Here is a 17,500-nt window from a genome sequence, read left to right as displayed (position 1 = left end):
AGGGCCACAACGCAGTGGTTGTTATGAGGGCCACAACACAGTGGTTGTTATGAGGGCCACAACGCAGTGGTTGTTATGAGGGCCACAGAGCAGCGGTTGGTATGAGGGCCACAACGCAGCGGTTGGTATGAGGGCCACAGAGCAGTGGTTGGTATGAGGGCCACAACGCAGTGGTTGGTATGAGGGCCACAGAGCAGTGGTTGGTTTGGGGGCCACAGAGCAGTGGTTGGTATGAGGGCCACAGAGCAGTGGTTGGTATGAGGGCCACAGAGCAGTGGTTGGTATGGGGGCCACAGAGCAGTGGTTGGTATGAGGGCCACAGAGCAGTGGTTGGTATGAGGGCCACAGAGCAGTGGTTGGTATGAGGGCCACAGAGCAGTGGTTGGTATGGGGGCCACAGAGCAGTGGTTGGTTTGAGGGCCACAGAGCAGTGGTTGGTATGAGGGCCACAGAGCAGTGGTTGGTATGGGGGCCACAGAGCAGTGGTTGGTTTGAGGGCCACAGAGCAGTGGTTGGTATGTGGGCCATAGATCATGGTCTACTCCCTAAACATCACCCTCACTGATTTGTCTCTCATTGCACAAGTGGTTCAACACACACACACACACACACACACACACACACACACACACACACACACACACACACACACACACACACACACACACACACACACACACACACACACACACACACATCTAGCAGCCACCCGTGTATTGATTAGCTAGCGGGCAGTGCTGGTCATTGCTGATGGTGCAGGGAGAGAGGGAGGAACAGAAGTAACCACAGGGCCAAGCTGAGAGAAGAAGCTGAGAGAAGAAGCTGAGAGAAGAAGCTGAGAGAAGAAGCTGAGAGAAGAAGCTGAGAGAAGAAGCTGAGAGAAGAAGCTGAGAGAAGAAGCTGAGAGAAGAAGCTGAGAGAAGAAGCTGAGAGAAGAAGCTGAGAGAAGAAGCTGAGAGAAGAAGCTGAGAGGAGGAGGAGGAAGGGAGTTTTAAAAAGAAAAGCTTTCCCTTATTAGCAGGCACATCACCAAATAGACTGTTTTAGCCTCTAAATGTAAGCTCTCTTTCTTTCTGTCACACACACACACACACACACACACACACACACACACACACACACACACACACACCACACACACACACACACACACACACACACACACACACACACACACACACACACACACACACACACACACACACACACACACACAAACACAGCCATCTCCTTGGGTCTCTCCACACTTATTAATTGCCTCCACTTTTCTTCATTGACCCATGCTGGCAGACACACAGACACACACAGGGCGTCTGTCTCAGCCGAGAGAGAGGCCATGAGGATCCACAGGGTGTGGATCATACCCATCATGCACCTGTGAACCTTCCCAGCATGCCCACGTAGGGCCAGGCACCAATACTGTCAGGAAGAAACACTCCACTGAAGCCTGTAGACACACACAATACACACAGAGCACACACATACACTGCAGGGACAGAGATTCACTCTTGTTATGCAATATACATCTCTGTCAGTCTATTACAACCTTTAACATCTCTGTCAGTCTATTACAACCTTTAACATCTCTATCAGTCTATTACAACCTTTAACATCTCTATCAGTCTATTACAACCTTTAACATCTCTGTCAGTCTATTACAACCTTTAACATCTCTATCAGTCTATTACAACCTTTAACATCTCTGTCAGTCTATTACAACCTTTAACATCTCTATCAGTCTATTACAACCTTTAACATCTCTATCAGTCTATTACAACCTTTAACATCTCTATCAGTCTATTACAACCTTTAACATCTCTGTCAGTCTATTACAACCTTTAACATCTCTATCAGTCTATTACAACCTTTAACATCTCTATCAGTCTATTACAACCTTTAACATCTCTGTCAGTCTATTACAACCTTTAACATCTCTATCAGTCTATTACAACCTTTAACATCTCTATCAGTCTATTACAACCTTTAACATCTCTATCAGTCTATTACAACCTTTAACATCTCTATCAGTCTATTACAACCTTTAACATCTCTATCAGTCTATTGCAACCTTTAACATCTCTATCAGTCTATTACAACCTTTAACATCTCTATCAGTCTATTACAACCTTTAACATCTCTGTCAGTCTATTACAACCTTTAACATCTCTATCAGTCTATTACAACCTTTAACATCTCTATCAGTCTATTACAACCTTTAACATCTCTATCAGTCTATTACAACCTTTAACATCTCTGTCAGTCTATTACAACCTTTAACATCTTTATTAGTGTATTACAACCTTTAACATCGCTATCAGTCTCTCTCAATTTTCTCTCTATCATACTATATCTGTTTGTCAATCTTATCCATCCGTTCATCTATATACTGTCTATCTATTCCCCATCTCTCTCTCCCTCCCTCCCTCCCTCCCTCCCTCCCTCCCTCCCTCCCTCCCTCCCTCCCTCCCTCCCTCCCTCCCTCCCTCCCTCCCTCCCTCCCTCCCTCCCTCCCTCCCCCAACTCTCTGCGGCCTTGTCTGTACTTTCCTCTTAATTAAGAGTGATTGTTCAAGAGCATCAAGAGAGACATTGACCACAGGCGATAGACACACACACACACACACACACACACACACACACACACACACTCACACACACACACACACACACACACGCTCAGCTTCCTCTCACAATTGACTGTCCTCGTTATTAAAGTGGTTGGAGTAATATGGGAGAAGAGGGGACATATCACCTAAGGCAAGGTACCAGCTACAGTTTTTAATGCCTACTTTTGTCAAATAAAATGTCACACACATACATGCAGGCATGTACACACACTCGCACACCGCCCCGTCACACACTCTCTCACACACACAAACACACACACACACGTATCCAGGACCCAGTGGTGTGGGGCAGGTCAATAACTCCCTAATTTGTTACAAGGCTAATACAGGTCTGAGCAGTATGAAACAGAGATAGAACTGATACAGGGCTGAGCAGTATGAAACAGAGATATAACTGATACAGGGCTGAGCAGTATAGAACAGAGATAGAACTGATACAGGGCTGAGCAGTGTAGAACAGAGTTAGAGCTGATACAGGGCTGAGCAGTATAGAACAGAGATATAACTGATACAGGGCTGAGCAGTATGAAACAGAGATATAACTGATACAGGGCTGAGCAGTATAGAACAGAGATATAACTGATACAGGGCTGAGCAGTATGGAACAGAGATAGAACTGATACAGGGCTGAGCAGTATAGGACAGAGATAGAACTGATACAGGGCTGAGCAGTATAGGACAGAGATAGAACTGATACAGGGCTGAGCAGTATGGAACAGAGATAGAACTGATACAGGGCTGAGCAGTATAGAACAGAGATAGAACTGATACAGGGCTGAGCAGTATGAAACAGAGATAGAACTGATACAGGGCTGAGCAGCATAGAACAGAGATAGAACTGATACAGGGCTGAGCAGTATGGAACAGAGATACAGCTGATACAGGGCTGAGCAGTATGAAACAGAAATAGAACTGATACAGGGCTGAGCAGTATAGGACAGAGATAGAACTGATACAGGGCTGAGCAGTATAGAACAGAGATAGAACTGATACAGGGCTGAGCAGTATAGAACAGAGATAGAACTGATACAGGATTGAGCAGTATAGAACAGAGATAGAACTGATACAGGGCTGAGCAGTATGAAACAGAGATATAACTGATACAGGGCTGAGCAGTATAGAACAGAGACAGAACTGATACAGGGCTGAGCAGTATGGAACAGAGATATAACTGATACAGGGCTGAGCAGTATAGAACAGAGATATAACTGATACAGGGCTGAGCAGTATGGAACAGAGATAGAACTGATACAGGGCTGAGCAGTATGAAACAGAGATATAACTGATACAGGGCTGAGCAGTATAGAACAGAGATAGAACTGATACAGGGCTGAGCAGTATAGAACAGAGATAGAACTGATACAGGGCTGAGCAGTATAGAACAGAGATAGAACTGATACAGGGCTGAGCAGTATAGAACAGAGATAGAACTGATACAGGGCTGAGCAGTATAGAACAGAGATATAACTGATACAGGGCTGAGCAGTATAGAACAGAGATATAACTGATACAGGGCTGAGCAGTATAGAACAGAGATAGAACTGATACAGGGCTGAGCAGTATGAAACAGAGATATAACTGATACAGGGCTGAGCAGTATAGAACAGAGATAGAACTGATACAGGGCTGAGCAGTATAGAACAGAGATAGAACTGATACAGGGCTGAGCAGTATAGAACAGAGATAGAACTGATACAGGGCTGAGCAGTATGAAACAGAGATATAACTGATACAGGGCTGAGCAGTATAGAACAGAGATATAACTGATACAGGGCTGAGCAGTATAGAACAGAGATATAACTGATACAGGGCTGAGCAGTATGGAACAGAGATAGAACTGATACAGGGCTGAGCAGTATAGAACAGAGATATAACTGATACAGGGCTGAGCAGTATGGAACAGAGATAGAACTGATACAGGGCTGAGCAGTATAGAACAGAGATAGAACTGATACAGGGCTGAGCAGTATAGAACAGAGATATAACTGATACAGGGCTGAGCAGTATGAAACAGAGATAGAACTGATACAGGGCTGAGCAGTATAGAACAGAGATAGAACTGATACAGGGCTGAGCAGTATAGAACAGAGATATAACTGATACAGGGCTGAGCAGTATAGAACAGAGATAGAACTGATACAGGGCTGAGCAGTATAGAACAGAGATAGAACTGATACAGGGCTGAGCAGTATGAAACAGAGATAGAACTGATACAGGGCTGAGCAGCATAGAACAGAGATAGAACTGATACAGGGCTGAGCAGTATAGGACAGAGATAGAACTGATACAGGCTGAGCAGTATAGAACAGAGATATAACTGATACAGGGCTGAGCAGTATAGAACAGAGAACTGATACAGGGCTGAGCAGTATAGAACAGAGATATAACTGATACAGGGCTGAGCAGTATAGAACAGAGATAGAACTGATACAGGGCTGAGCAGTATAGAACAGAGAACTGATACAGGGCTGAGCAGTATGGAACAGAGATATAGCTGATACAGGGCTGAGCAGTATGAAACAGAGATATAACTGATACAGGGCTGAGCAGTATGGAACAGAGATAGAACTGATACAGGGCTGAGCAGTATAGAACAGAGATAGAACTGATACAGGGCTGAGCAGTATGGAACAGAGATATAACTGATACAGGGCTGAGCAGTATAGAACAGAGATAGAACTGATACAGGGCTGAGCAGTATAGGACAGAGAGAACTGATACAGGGCTGAGCAGTATGGAACAGAGATAGAACTGATACAGGGCTGAGCAGTATAGAACAGAGATATAACTGATACAGGGCTGAGCAGTATAGAACAGAGATAGAACTGATACAGGGCTGAGCAGTATAGGACAGAGAGAACTGATACAGGGCTGAGCAGTATGGAACAGAGATAGAACTGATACAGGGCTGAGCAGTATAGAACAGAGATAGAACTGATACAGGGCTGAGCAGTATAGGACAGAGAGAACTGATACAGGGCTGAGCAGTATGGAACAGAGATAGAACTGATACAGGGCTGAGCAGTATAGAACAGAGATATAACTGATACAGGGCTGAGCAGTATAGAACAGAGATAGAACTGATACAGGGCTGAGCAGTATGGAACAGAGATAGAACTGATACAGGGCTGAGCAGTATAGAACAGAGATATAACTGATACAGGGCTGAGCAGTATGAAACAGAGATAGAACTGATACAGGGCTGAGCAGTATAGAACAGAGATAGAACTGATACAGGGCTGAGCAGTATAGAACAGAGATAGAACTGATACAGGGCTGAGCAGTATAGAACAGAGATAGAACTGATACAGGGCTGAGCAGTATAGAACAGAGATATAACTGATACAGGGCTGAGCAGTATGGAACAGAGATAGAACTGATACAGGGCTGAGCAGTATAGAACAGAGATAGAACTGATACAGGGCTGAGCAGTATGGAACAGAGATATAACTGATACAGGGCTGAGCAGTATGAAACAGAGATATAACTGATACAGGGCTGAGCAGTATAGAACAGAGATAGAACTGATACAGGGCTGAGCAGTATAGAACAGAGATAGAACTGATACAGGGCTGAGCAGTATAGAACAGAGATAGAACTGATACAGGGCTGAGCAGTATAGAACAGAGAGAACTGGGCTAGAGTCCCACACGACTTCTCTGCTTCTAATTGTGTTTCTCCCATCAGCTGTATGTAACACAGTAGCCCTCCGTCAATCAATCACATTCATTTATAAAGCCCTTTTTACATCAGCAGTTGTCACTAAGTGCTCATACAGAAACCCAGCCTAACACCCCAGAGAACAAGCAATGCACGGTGGCCCCTCACAAATAAAGAAAGAAAGAAACGTCAGATTAATTAAAAGGAGTACGCTTGTTTTTTTTCCCATCCTGTCCTTTTCCCCTCTGACTGTCAGAGATTTGTGTGGAGAGAGGAGGGCATGATGGGAACAGGAGCAAGAGAAAATAATTACATGACTTCGGGGACACTTAACACAGTATGGACTTCACAGTGAGAAATCTCTGGAGTCAAAGTAGGGCATCGTGTGTGTGTGTGTGTGTGTGTGTGTGTGTGTGTGTGTGTGTGTGTGTGTGTGTGTGTGTGTGTGTGTGTGTGTGTGTGTGTGTGTGTGTGTGTGTGTGTGTGTGTGTGTGTGTGTGTGGAGGGAACTTGAACAGAGCCCGCTGACAGGCCACACACACACACTTTGTTAAAGAATGAATGTATGTATTTTATTTTTTCTGACTTTCTGCCATAGATGTACTGTATTTATGTGTTTGTGTATATATAGCTGCTATAAGATGGATGGATGGAGGGTGTAAATACTGTAAAAAGACAGAAAGAGATGAGATATGTATAGCTGTGGGTTCAGTGAATGGGGACCGCTAAATCCTTGATGGAACCATCTGTCACAACTAAGTGAGCTGTTATGTATTTACTGCCACACTTCCTTATCACAGCCTACACACACACACACACACTTCCCCATCGTCGCCTGTTATCCTGCCTGAAGACTATATAGCCTGTTATCCATGTCTTGATGACTCTATGAGAATACAGCTGATGTGGATATATGGCCTGGCGCTGCCATCAAGTAGACAGCGGTGAAAGTTGTACTATACGTACGAGGCGACTATCTCAGTTTTTCTATCTTGTACGTTGAAAAATCCCATCGGCAAGAGGCCCGGTAGCGTAGATGTGAAACATGGTAATACATTTCCATATGAGACGGCTGTATAGTGTAGTATGTCTTCATCATTCTGGGCTAGTTGACTGGAGCAGCCATAAGATAAAGCTCAGAAGGCTGTCAGTGTTTTGATTAAAGAATCCCGTCTCAGTAATGGCGACTCAGTAATTTCTTCAGACGCCTGCCTCTCCCTCCTCCCGGAAAAATCGGAAATTGTCCTCCCCATTTCAGACGGTCTCCCCACAACAATCGCTGCAGGAAATTGAGCTTTAGGGCCGAGTTACAGAAGAGGGGTGGATGCTCTATCCTGTGTGATCTGCTAATAAACAGCCTTAGAGACGTGACTGTGGTCCTGATCTAAAGTAGTGCACTATAAATGACAATAGAATGCCATTTGGGGCGCACGTCAGGAGTGTTGTTGCAATGTTGTTGTCTCTGCAGTGTTGTTGTCTCTGCAGTGTTGTTGTCTCTGCAGTGTTGTTGTCTCTGCAGTGTTGTTGTCTCTGCAGTGTTGTTGTCTCTGCAGTGTTGTTGTCTCTGCAGTGTTGTTGTCTCTGCAGTGTTGTTGTCTCTGCAGTGTTGTTGTCTCTGCAGTGTTGTTGTCTCTGCAGTGTTGTTGTCTCTGCATTGTGCAGCCATTGCTACTCTGTATCTGTGATGAAGGCATTGTGTGTGGAGAGTCAGAGAAAAAGAACATGGTATCATTACCTTTCAAACCAAGATGCACTGTGTGTGTGTGTGTGTGTGTGTGTGTGTGTGTGTGTGTGTGTGTGTGTGTGTGTGTGTGCGTGCGTGCGTGCGTGCGTGCGTGCGTGAACTCGAGACGCACTTAACACATTCTTGGAAACCAGTTGGCTTTGTATGAATGTGTCAGTGTATTTCTGTATGTGTGTGGTGTCTAGGAAGAGGGTGATTGTGGTCTCAGTTTTTCGGGAACTCAAGTTGAAAATGTGTGATAACCATGACTTGCTAGTCAAATGGCCACGCTCTCCAAGTTGTTATGTATGCCAGAGGAAGATACACAATCTATTGAATACAGACGCAATGATGACACGGTTATTGACTGACAAAACCAAGTATTCACCCAGGCAAACCAACTGTCACAATGTCCCATTATCACGTTCTATGTTAGTATAATTTCTACTAGCAAAACCTGTATGTTCTGTTGCCATAGTTTCATTTTGTGTTGAGTGTGTTGTTTGTTTGTTTTTGTTTATGGATGGTTTAATTCTTTTCTTTAGGTTCTCCCATGCCATCCTCTCCACCCAGCCCATCAGTTACTGACCATTCACACTCGCAACCACCATCACCCAATCTCCATGACAACCAGAGCTCGTTGCTAAGTAGCGCCAGCGCCCATCCGGCGGTCCATGAGTCGGACGAAGACGAGGAAGAGTACACAGCCACGCTGTACTTACCTGTAACGCAGGTCACAGCTCACAGCCACCACGGCCTCGCCTGTAATGGTAAGGCACAACGTCCCTAAAATATTCCCACAACCTTCTCTCCCTTTACTGCACAACCTTCCCACTACCTTCTCTCTTTTTGTATATCATGTTCTCAAAATGTCCTGGAATGGTAAGGCACAACGTCCCTACAATGTTCTCACAACGTTCTCTATCTGCGCTCTATACCGTTCCCACAATGTGCACAACATCCTCACAATGTTCCTTCTCTTTATTGCACAACGTTCCCACAATGTTCCCTCTCTTTACTGCACAACGTTCCCTCTCTTTACTGCACAACGTTCCCTCTCTTTACTGCACAACGTTCCCTCTCTTTACTGCACAACGTTCCCACTCTTTACTGCGCAACATTCCCTCAACGTTCCCTCTCTTTACTGCACAACGTTCCCTCTCTTTACTGCGCAACGTTCCCTCAACGTTCCCTCTCTTTACTGCACAACGTTCCCTCTCTTTACTGCACAACGTTCCCTCTCTTTACTGCACAACGTTCCCTCTCTTTACTGCACAACGTTCCCTCTCTTTACTGCGCAACATTCCCACAACGTTCCCTCTCTTTACTGCACAACGTTCCCTCTCTTTACTGCACAACGTTCCCTCTCTTTACTGCACAACGTTCCCTCTCTTTACTGCACAACGTTCCCTCTCTTTACTGCACAACGTTCCCTCTCTTTACTGCACAACGTTCCCTCTCTTTACTGCGCAACGTTCCCTCTCTTTACTGCACAACGTTCCCTCTCTTTACTGCACAACGTCCCTCTCTTTACTGCACAACGTTCCCTCTCTTTACTGCACAACGTTCCCTCTCTTTACTGCACAACGTTCCCTCTCTTTACTGCGCAACGTTCCCTCTCTTTACTGCACAACGTTCCCTCTCTTTACTGCACAACGTTCCCTCTCTTTACTGCACAACGTTCCCTCTCTTTACTGCACAACGTTCCCTCTCTTTACTGCACAACGTTCCCTCTCTTTACTGCACAACGTCCCTCTCTTTACTGCGCAACATTCCCTCAACGTTCCCTCTCTTTACTGCGCAACATTCCTTCAACGTTCCCTCTCTTTACAGCACAACGTTTCCTCTCTTTACTGTATAATGTTCTCGCAACATCTTGTAATGGTGAGGCACAGCATTGTTGCGACTTTCTCTCTATTTACTATCACAACATTTTCTCTCTTTACTGACAACAGAACGTTTCTCTATTCTCAATGTGTGCTTATGGAAATTCCCGGAACTTCCAGCTGTTTCTAGTTAGTCTGATTGATAGCCAGACAGACCCTTATAGAGAAGTTAAATATATTTCGTTTTCACATTCTAGCTAGTCTATATGTCCTGTTTCCCTGTCATACGGTTGAAACCTCTGTCTGAACTGTGTGTCTGTTGTTTTAGCGTTTCTGTCTGTTATGACCATTGTTTGACATGTGGTGTAGATTTAGTCTGGTAATTGTGGACCCAGTGTAGTTGGGGTTAAAGTTGAAATGAAGGTTTAAATGCATCTCAAGTACACAGAGAGGACTAGTTTCTCCTAATGTGACGTTAGAGCCATTCAGAGCAGAGGGCAGTAGCCAGACTGGATAGGAGATGGGAGGCTCTGTTAATAGGCCCGCTGGCTGTGACTGCATCTCGTTGTCATAGAGACAGGACTATACTATGACAAGGCACTTCTCAACCCAACATGGCCCAGTTTCGGCCTGCCTCTCTCTCTCTCCCGTTGTCTGAGAGAAAGACTCGCACACATGCACACACAGACACACACACACACACACACACACACACACACACACACACACACACACACACACACACACACACACACACACACACACACACACACACACACACACACACACACACAAACAAACAAACACAGACAACTCATCCACCCACCCACCCTCACTCCCAGTACCCTGCCTCCTGTTATTCAGTGCTGTTTGGCCTTCACATCCCAAAAAGAATTAGGGCTTCTCTGTGCAGCCTCAGTGCTCCCAGTCTGACTGCATCAGTGTCAGGGAGAGAGAAGGATGGAGAGGAGAGGTCCTAACCTGTAGTGGCTGTCACTACCAGACATCGGGCCTCCGCTGGATCTGCACGGTGAATCTACAGGAGACAGGACAGAGAATAGAGAGAGATGCCGGTTTTTGAGGAGTGCTCAATTAAAGCTGTTTATACACATATGAATGTACTTAATTAAACAGTTAGAAAATGGTCTTGTTTATAAGCCATTTATAGGCAGAACTTCAAATAGATTTGTACTTATTTTGTCATGTTTATCTGTAGAAGAGTCCATTTTGTCATGTTTATCTGTAGAAGAGTCCATTTTGTCATGTTTATCTGTAGAAGAGTCCATTTTGCCATGTTTATCTGTAGAAGAGTCCATTTTGTCATGTTTATCTGTAGAAGAGTCCATTTTGTCATGTTTATCTGTAGAAGAGTCCATTTTGCCATGTTTATCTGTAGAAGAGTCCATTTTGTCATGTTTATCTGTAGAAGAGTCCATTTTGTCATGTTTATCTGTGGAAGAGTCCATTTTGCCATATATCTGATCTAGTCATGTTCTCATACGTCCTTACTTAACGTTTTGTCTTTGATGGCTCAGTTTATTGACTTGAGCTATGAGGTTAATTATGAAGCTCCCTCTCATCATAATCCCCAACAGACAGCTATCCAACACACACACACACACACACACACACACACACACACACCATCCTCTCTAAATTCATCCTATGTTAATTACCGACAGAGGAAACTTCATTTCCACACTATATACACAGACCGTTAAAATCTAATCAGAGCCAGTTGAACATAAGGAAGTGAGATCTTCTATGATCCACGTCTCCTCAGAGCTTCTCCTCTCTCCTCTCTTAGACCTTTCATATAGAGTGGTTCAGCCATCTGATAGTCATCTGGACCTACAGCAGAGTAGCAGAGCAGTCTAGACCCCAACACACACACACACACACAATACTTCCAACCCCAGACGCCCGGGCCTTCAGAAGACAACCAGAGACGCCATCCCCGTTCCCCATTGACAGCTAGAGACTGACTGAAAGGCTGAAAGTAAAGCTTCATGAGGAAAAAAAAGACTGTCGCCACTTTACGTTTTTTAAGTAGGCAATTTTCGTAGGCGCGCGCCTCAATCGATGTCTAAACGGAAGACGTTTTAACGAGACACCATACCTGGGGGGAGAAAGATGCCGTGAGGACTTTTAGCTCTGGGAGCGATCATCAACAGGGATAATGAGAGAGAGAGAGAGAGAGAGAGAGAGAGAGAGAGAGAGAGAGGAAGAGAAAGATGGAGACAGAAAGAGAGACAGAGAGAGAGAGACAGAGAGGAAGAGAGACAGAGAGAGACAGAGAGTTGGTCCCGGTGTCTTCATGTCAATCTTCCATAACCATCTCCTCTTCTCGGTGACTGGGATCACTTAGTAAAGCAAACAGGCTCACTGGCGCCCAGGTCCAGTCCACTCTGCTCCTCCTCTGAGACCTGGCGTGATACTGGATGAGAGGAGAGAGGGTGGGAACGTGAGAGGGAGAGGAAATTATTGAGAGACTAAGGCAGAGAGAGAGAGGGTCAGCTTGGAAGACTCTACAATCTCCAGCCACCTATACTAAATACGTGGTGGGACAGAAAAGGAGAGATGAAGGGTTTGCAGGGAGAGAAATGGTCAGTCTACAGTCTCAGTCCTCTCATACAGAGAGAACGGGTCAGTCTACAGTCTCAGTCCTCTCATACAGAGAGAACGGGTCAGTCTACAGTCTCAGTCCTCTCATACAGAGAGAACGGGTCAGTCTACAGTCTCAGTCCTCTCATACAGAGAGAACGGGTCAGTCTACAGTCTCAGTCCTCTCATACAGAGACAACGGGTCAGTCTACAGTGTCAGTCCTCTCATACAGAGAGAACGGGTCAGTCTACAGTCTCAGTCCTCTCATACAGAGAGAACGGGTCAGTCTACAGTCTCAGGCCTCTCATACAGAGAGAACGGGTCAGTCTACAGTCTCAGTCCTCTCATACAGAGAGAACGGGTCAGTCTACAGACTCAGGCCTCTCATACAGAGAGAACGGGTCAGTCTACAGTCTCAGGCCTCTCATACAGAGAGAACGGGTCAGTCTACAGTCTCAGGCCTCTCATACAGAGAGAACGGGTCAGTCTACAGTCTCAGGCCTCTCATACAGAGACAACGGGTCAGTCTACAGTCTCAGGCCTCTCATACAGAGAGAACGGGTCAGTCTACAGTCTCAGTCCTCTCATACAGAGAGAACGGGTCAGTCTACAGTCTCAGGCCTCTCATACAGAGAGAACGGGTCAGTCTACAGTCTCAGTCCTCTCATACAGAGAGAACGGGTCAGTCTACAGTCTCAGGCCTCTCATACAGAGAGAACGGGTCAGTCTACAGTCTCAGGCCTCTCATACAGAGAGAACGGGTCAGTCTACAGTCTCAGGCCTCTCATACAGAGACAAAGGGTCAGTCTACAGTCTCAGGCCTCTCATACATTGACTGGAAAAACTTGGCCAAACTATCTTTTGCACACAAAAAAATGTGCTCCTTTCACTGTAATTGATCGAAGAATAGATGCTATTTGAGAAGCTTGAGACAAAGCCATTGACAGATGGGCTTGAATAGAAGCACAGGCAGGACAGTCAGAGAGAATGGACAGAATGCTGGAGACTCAGAGCCAGCAAAGGGTGAAGGACTACTACGAAAACAGAAAAACAGAGCGCTCTGTGCACAGAAGTACTCAGTGTGAATGAATAGAGAGAAAGGGAGCGAGAGACCGAGAGGGAGGGAGAGAGTTGAGAGAAGGTCAGCGTGAAGACTCCAGTCTCCCATACTGAAGAGAAGGAGCGAAGGAACGGATGAAGGAGGCTTGTGAGGGGCTGGAGAGGAGGGCTGTTTGTGCTAATGGGCAGCCGGAAGGTCACAGTGGGTGACCCATTTACACAGAACCCGGGTCTCTCCCTCTCCTTCACACCGCTAGCCTCAGTCTTATACAGCACCACAACAACCCTCAAGTGTTCTCATCTGTGAAGCTGAGGAGGAGAGAATAACTACATTTTTGGTGCTTTTCCATCTGGACTTACCCTCACACCAGCGTGTAACCAGGGTTTAATGTTACTCGTCGTTACTCATTGTGTATCTATTATTACTTGTATTATTACGTGTTTTACTCTTCTATTATTTCTCTATTTTCTTTCTCTCTGCGTTGTCGGGAAGGGCCTTTAAGTGAGCATTTCACTGTCAGTCTACACCTGTTGTTTACGAAGCATGTGAAAAGGTGAAGGAAAAACGTGGTGGTCATCTTACCTATTGGTTCTTTTTGTGTGTCAACCTTTCTTTCACAATAGTATGTAGGAGATAGAAGCGTCATGCCTTGCAACGCCCACCCATTGAGCAAATAGTCTAGAAGAGTATCTCATGGATGAGCAGAAAGTGCATCGTCCTCTGTTTGTTAGTCTCCCTGTATTAGTCCCCTCAGTGATGACAACACTCTGTCCGTCCTTTGTGGGCCGCTCTATACAAAGTAAAGGGAACATCCCAGAATCTCCCGTAAGGCCAGAGAGCACAGCGTCAGCACGCGGCTTCTCCTCTGTCCAGAGTGAAACCTTTGCTTAGACCAACCTTCTCCTGTCACGCAGTAAAACGCACTCTATCGACGAGCTTCTTCTTCCCCCTCAACCCCATTTCACCTCTTTTAAGAGAAGGCAGAAAAGAAAGAAAGAAAGAAAGAAAGAAAGATAATCACATTCAATGTGATTATCCTTTTTTTCTGGGTTAGCCCTCCTCTGACCTTATTGCCGATGACGCTCTAAAGGACTCAGTGGAGATCACCAGTCCACACTAACAGACCGGTACAGGCCCTGGCCTTCTCTTCCTCTCTAGCTCTCTCGTTTTCTTTCTCTCTATCTCTAGCTCTCTCTCTCTCTCGCTCTCCCGCTCTCTCTCTCTCTCTCTCTTCACTGTTGATTGCCATTGTCAGATGTCTCTCTCCCTCTCTCTCTCCCTATTTCCCCTTCACTGTTGATGGCTATTGTCAGGTGCAGTAGGCATGAAAGTAGCAATTTTACAGCCCAGGATTTCCAATAACATTTACCAGAGGCCCCCAGAACTAACACACGCGAGGCTGACTGGCTCTGCACCGGACCACAGAAGACGCTACAGCCTGTCTTGTCTCTCTTTCCTATTCCCTCTCTTTCTGTCCATCTCGGTCTCAGTCTCTCTCTCCTTGTCCGAGGTCTCTCGCTCTTTCCTTCTCTTTCTCAATCTCTCTCTCTCTCTCTCTCTCTCTCTGCCTCGCCCTCTCTACCTGCCTCGCCCTCTCTATCTGTCTCGCCCTCTCTATCTGTCTCGCCCTCTCTATCTGTCTCGCCCTCTCTCCGCCTTGTGTTAGGGGTGTCAGTCACTCGGAAGATAGGGGAAATAGATTCCATCCTCTCTCCTCTTGTCTCGGTACGGGGTGTGTAAGGGCAAGGGTGTCTGCGTCAGTGCCTTCTGTAAAGTCAAAAGCCGATAGTAATGAAAAACCCGCTGCGGTGTCTGCCTGTCTGTCTGCCTGGCTGCCTGTCTGTCTGCCTGGCTGCCTTCCCCAAGTCAAAGGACCCCTCCATGTGAAATGGCACACAGAGTATAAGGTCAAACATTGACTGTGCAGGCTCAGAATTGTAACCCATGTCACCAAACTAGATGCCATAGTCCCACAATACCTGAGGAGAGATGCATTGTGTGTGTGTGTGTGTGTGTGTGTACATGAATATTCACGATAAGGTTTCTTCCATTCATTATGACTCAGTCTTACAACCTTTCCATGGTTGTTCTGTTCATACACGGCAGCCGCTATGATTCATGTGTTTGTGGGAGTTTTCAGTGTCAGTAGCTTCAAGTGGAGATCTGTGCATGTTTCCTTGGAAGCATTTTACAGTCATAACCCTGTTGTTTGGACCTGGCAGAACGGCAAAGGAACATCTATTTTCTATGTAACAGTCATGGACGCCTCCACACACACACACACACACACACACACACATCTCTCTCTCCCTCGTCCCTGCACAGTGTGAATGTAAACCCAAATAGAGGGTCAAACAGAGCTGTGCCCAACAACACTACACTGTCTACTGGGCCCCACTTCAGTGGGTCCTCGTCCTGTGATGTTAGCTCTCCGTCCTGGACTCTGTGTGAAATGTGATATGCGTGCTTCCACTAAATCTCTATCCTCGCCGTGGCATGCGCCCCGTTCAGTGCTCATGGGAAATGCAGTAGTTTGAGATCGTCTGACCGTGGTTTTTATAGGACGTCTCTGCATGCTAGCAGATACCCATAGACTTCCAGTCATTGCGCTAATGCTAGTTAGCATTGGCTGGCAAAACTACCTCTAACTTCCGTCATACTGGACACCGAGCCATAAAAATGGTATCAACAAGTTCATCTGACTGGGGAAGTAGATCATCATGAAGTATCCCTTTAGTCTACCAGAAGTGACCATGGGCGAAAGCAATCTGCTTGTGTGAACCAGAAATGTCACTGTTTGTTTGTTTGGGCATAGTGATGTCAACAGTGAATATCATTGAAGGGAATCCCATTTCATGGTCTGCGTCTTCGTAGCTGAGGTTATTTGGAATCCCGCTCTCGTGACTTAGAAGCTCACATGTCACCCTTGGACCTTGAGGATGTCCTCTCGCTCTAATGGGTAAGACCCAAATCCCACCGGTTACGCCTACTTCCTCTGTGTCAGTGGATAAACCAGGCTATTACACTGCGATAGTCTTATACTGTATTAATGTTACATGAATGCACAACGCAATTACCACAGAACAAGATATTTCATTTTCCCAGTGACATTGCACTTAATCATTCCGCCATACATTTGACTGGAAGGTACAACCTCACACTTAAAAGCCTCAACTCTCCCTTCCAACATGTTATGTCCGGGAAATTCATCATTTAAGAAAGATGACTCTCCTTCAGCTGCCCCCCTTTAAAGCAATTACACAGTCGCTCTTTCCCTCCATCTCTCCATCCCTCCAGTAGATAGATCAGTCACCCAGGCAGGATTAATGATTAAATATGACTCCCAAAATGGCACCCTATGTAGTGCACTACTTCTGACTAGGGCCCATAGGGCTCCGGTCAAAAGTAGTGCACTACGTAGGGAGTAGGGCGTGCCATTTGTGACGCAGCCTCAGTCTTCCTCGTCTAAACATCTGAGCTAGCCGTTTAGTAGCCGCTGATGTCTCACATCTCCCTTCCACCGTTTGAGAAGTGACATTTCTTCTACCGTAAGTGTTTCTTCTCCTCGTTCTTCTTCTCTTCCTCCTCCTCCTCCTGCTTCTCTTCTCTCCCTCTACGGTGGTCCACAAGTCTCCATTGATCCCACTCTAATGATTTCCCCTCTGAGTTGGTCAATATTTAAGCAGCACTTTGTACCCAGAGTAAAATCATAGACACATGGGCTGATAAATGTCATAACCCGTTGATATTTATCTTTCATAAATAGCAGCGCGGTGCGACCGGACGGCGTGTTTGAAGAGCCGGAGGGCTGGAGACGGATTCAGATATGAGATATGACCAGATTATTCCTTTCATCTGGTCAGGGTGGAATAACAGCAGGGGAGAGTGCAGGGATGTTTTTTAAACATTTTATTTCACCTTTATTTAACCAGGTAGGCCAGTTGAGAACAAGTTGTCATTTACGACTGCGACCTGGCCAAGATAAAGCAAAGCAGTGCGA

General features: G+C 45.8%; 1 protein-coding gene across 12 annotated transcripts in view; it reads left to right on the top strand.

Moving 5' to 3' along the window:
• Positions 1-17,500, top strand: part of LOC106610060 (teneurin-3) — a 447,182-nt gene that overhangs the window by 252,735 nt on the left and 176,947 nt on the right. For 7 of the 12 annotated variants that reach the window (XM_014209182.3, XM_082978412.1, XM_014209184.3 and 4 more), the window contains one exon: positions 8,555-8,779. The exons of the other annotated variants lie outside the window; for them this stretch is intronic. In XM_014209182.3, the coding sequence (XP_014064657.1) occupies positions 8,555-8,779 (225 nt within the window). The remainder of the gene's footprint in view (positions 1-8,554; positions 8,780-17,500) is intronic. 12 annotated transcript variants of the gene reach the window in all.

The sequence above is a fragment of the Salmo salar genome, chromosome 08 (assembly GCF_965601325.2).
Source record: "Salmo salar chromosome 08, fSalSal1, whole genome shotgun sequence".
NCBI lineage: Eukaryota > Metazoa > Chordata > Actinopteri > Salmoniformes > Salmonidae > Salmo > Salmo salar.
The sequence above is the reverse complement of the archived record's forward strand: the minus strand, read 5'-3'. Positions and strand labels throughout refer to the sequence as shown.